At 33.6% G+C, this 1,514-nt stretch overlaps 1 protein-coding gene across 1 annotated transcript in view; it reads right to left on the reverse strand.

Annotated features, from left to right (window-relative positions):
• The window catches only part of slc7a10b (solute carrier family 7 member 10b), a 19,017-nt gene that overhangs the window by 13,904 nt on the left and 3,599 nt on the right, over positions 1–1,514 (reverse strand). The window contains exon 2 of the mRNA XM_016238584.1: positions 171–375. Coding sequence (XP_016094070.1) covers positions 171–375 — 205 coding nt within the window. The remainder of the gene's footprint in view (positions 1–170; positions 376–1,514) is intronic.

Consider the following 1,514-nt stretch of genomic DNA (forward strand, 5'->3'; position numbering starts at 1 on the left):
GAGCCAAAATCATCACAATTAAAAGAACCAAAGACTTAAACTACTTCAGTTTGTGTGCACTGAAATTATTTAATACACGAGTTTCACAATTTGAGTTGAATTACTGAAATAAATGAACTTTTCCACGACATTCTAATTTACTGAGATGCACCTGTATGGCCCTGTCATACCCCATGAGACCGCCAAAGATCTCTGTGACGTAGGAATAGTCTCCCCCAGATTTAGGGATGGTGACCCCTAGTTCAGCGTAGCAAAGGGAGCCCAGAGCAGCGATGCCTCCTCCTAACACCCACACCACCAGCGCCAGGCCAACCGAACCCGAATGCTCCAGAACACCCTTAGGAGAGATGAAGATCCCTGAGCCAATAATGTTACCTGAGAAGAGAGAGAAACATGTGACTGTCATTTCCTGAACAAACGGGCCCAGTGATGCATAGTGCAAGCCTGGTGTCTTTTTCTGTTCAGTGTTCAGAATATTTCACATTCACAGCTTTATATTTTATTAGCCAATATAGACGATGATGATGATGATGGTGATTATTATTACATTTGCATAACCATCTGAATGCCACTTTATAAGCACACAAGTAAACGCTCTTGGTTAAACTAGTGAACACAATAAAAACACACTGGTATGTATTTATGTATGTGGGTCAAAGACGTTAAAAGGGTCATATGACATTGCTAAAAAGAACATTATTTGGTGTATTTGGTGTAATGAAATGTGTTTATGCGGTTTAAGGTTAAAAAAACACATTATTTTCCATATACTGTACATTATTGTTTCTGATGGGCAAACCTAGGATAGTGGCAAATTTTAAAATGTAAAATTACAACTAATTAGTATTTGGGGTGAAAGTACTTAGTCTTTTAATATGTCATAAATAGATTTTTGTTGTAAATATGCCTGACAAGATTGTTACACTGAATGACATTTTAGTGGCTCTCTTCTGTAAATCAGGGGGAAATGTACGATATTTATTTATTTGCTCTGAAAAACAAAAACAACATTGCAATTAAATTAAACAGAAATGTTTTTAAGCTTAAACCCTTTTTTGTCTTTGACCCATGTATGTATTTCTTTATGCATTTAATTTAATTTAATTATTGCTAGCCACTGATGCTATAGCGCACCCTGAAAACTGATTTTCACATTTAAAATGTACAATATTTATCTTTTGAGATCACTGGATTCCTCTTACACTCAGTATACAAATTTATTTATTTATTTTATTTTTTAAGAAACTGAAAAACTGTAGAAAGCGAATCTGAAAGCAAGGAATGCAAAATCAATAGGCTTTTCTTTATCAAATTATTTCCAATGGACAAGGTTACCTTTGTGAGAACTTATTTTCCGAGTAGTTTTTAGCATTCATAGTTGAATTAAGTTCACTTGGTCATTTCCACTAATTTAGTTATTTGATTAGTGACCTAACATTAGGCAGAATCTTAAGTTTTTTTATTTGGTCATAATATATATATATATATATATATATATATATATATAATTTTTC

This window comes from Sinocyclocheilus grahami, unplaced genomic scaffold (assembly GCF_001515645.1).
Source record: "Sinocyclocheilus grahami isolate Dianchi unplaced genomic scaffold, SAMN03320097.WGS_v1.1 scaffold543.1, whole genome shotgun sequence".
Classification (NCBI taxonomy): Eukaryota; Metazoa; Chordata; class Actinopteri; order Cypriniformes; family Cyprinidae; genus Sinocyclocheilus; species Sinocyclocheilus grahami.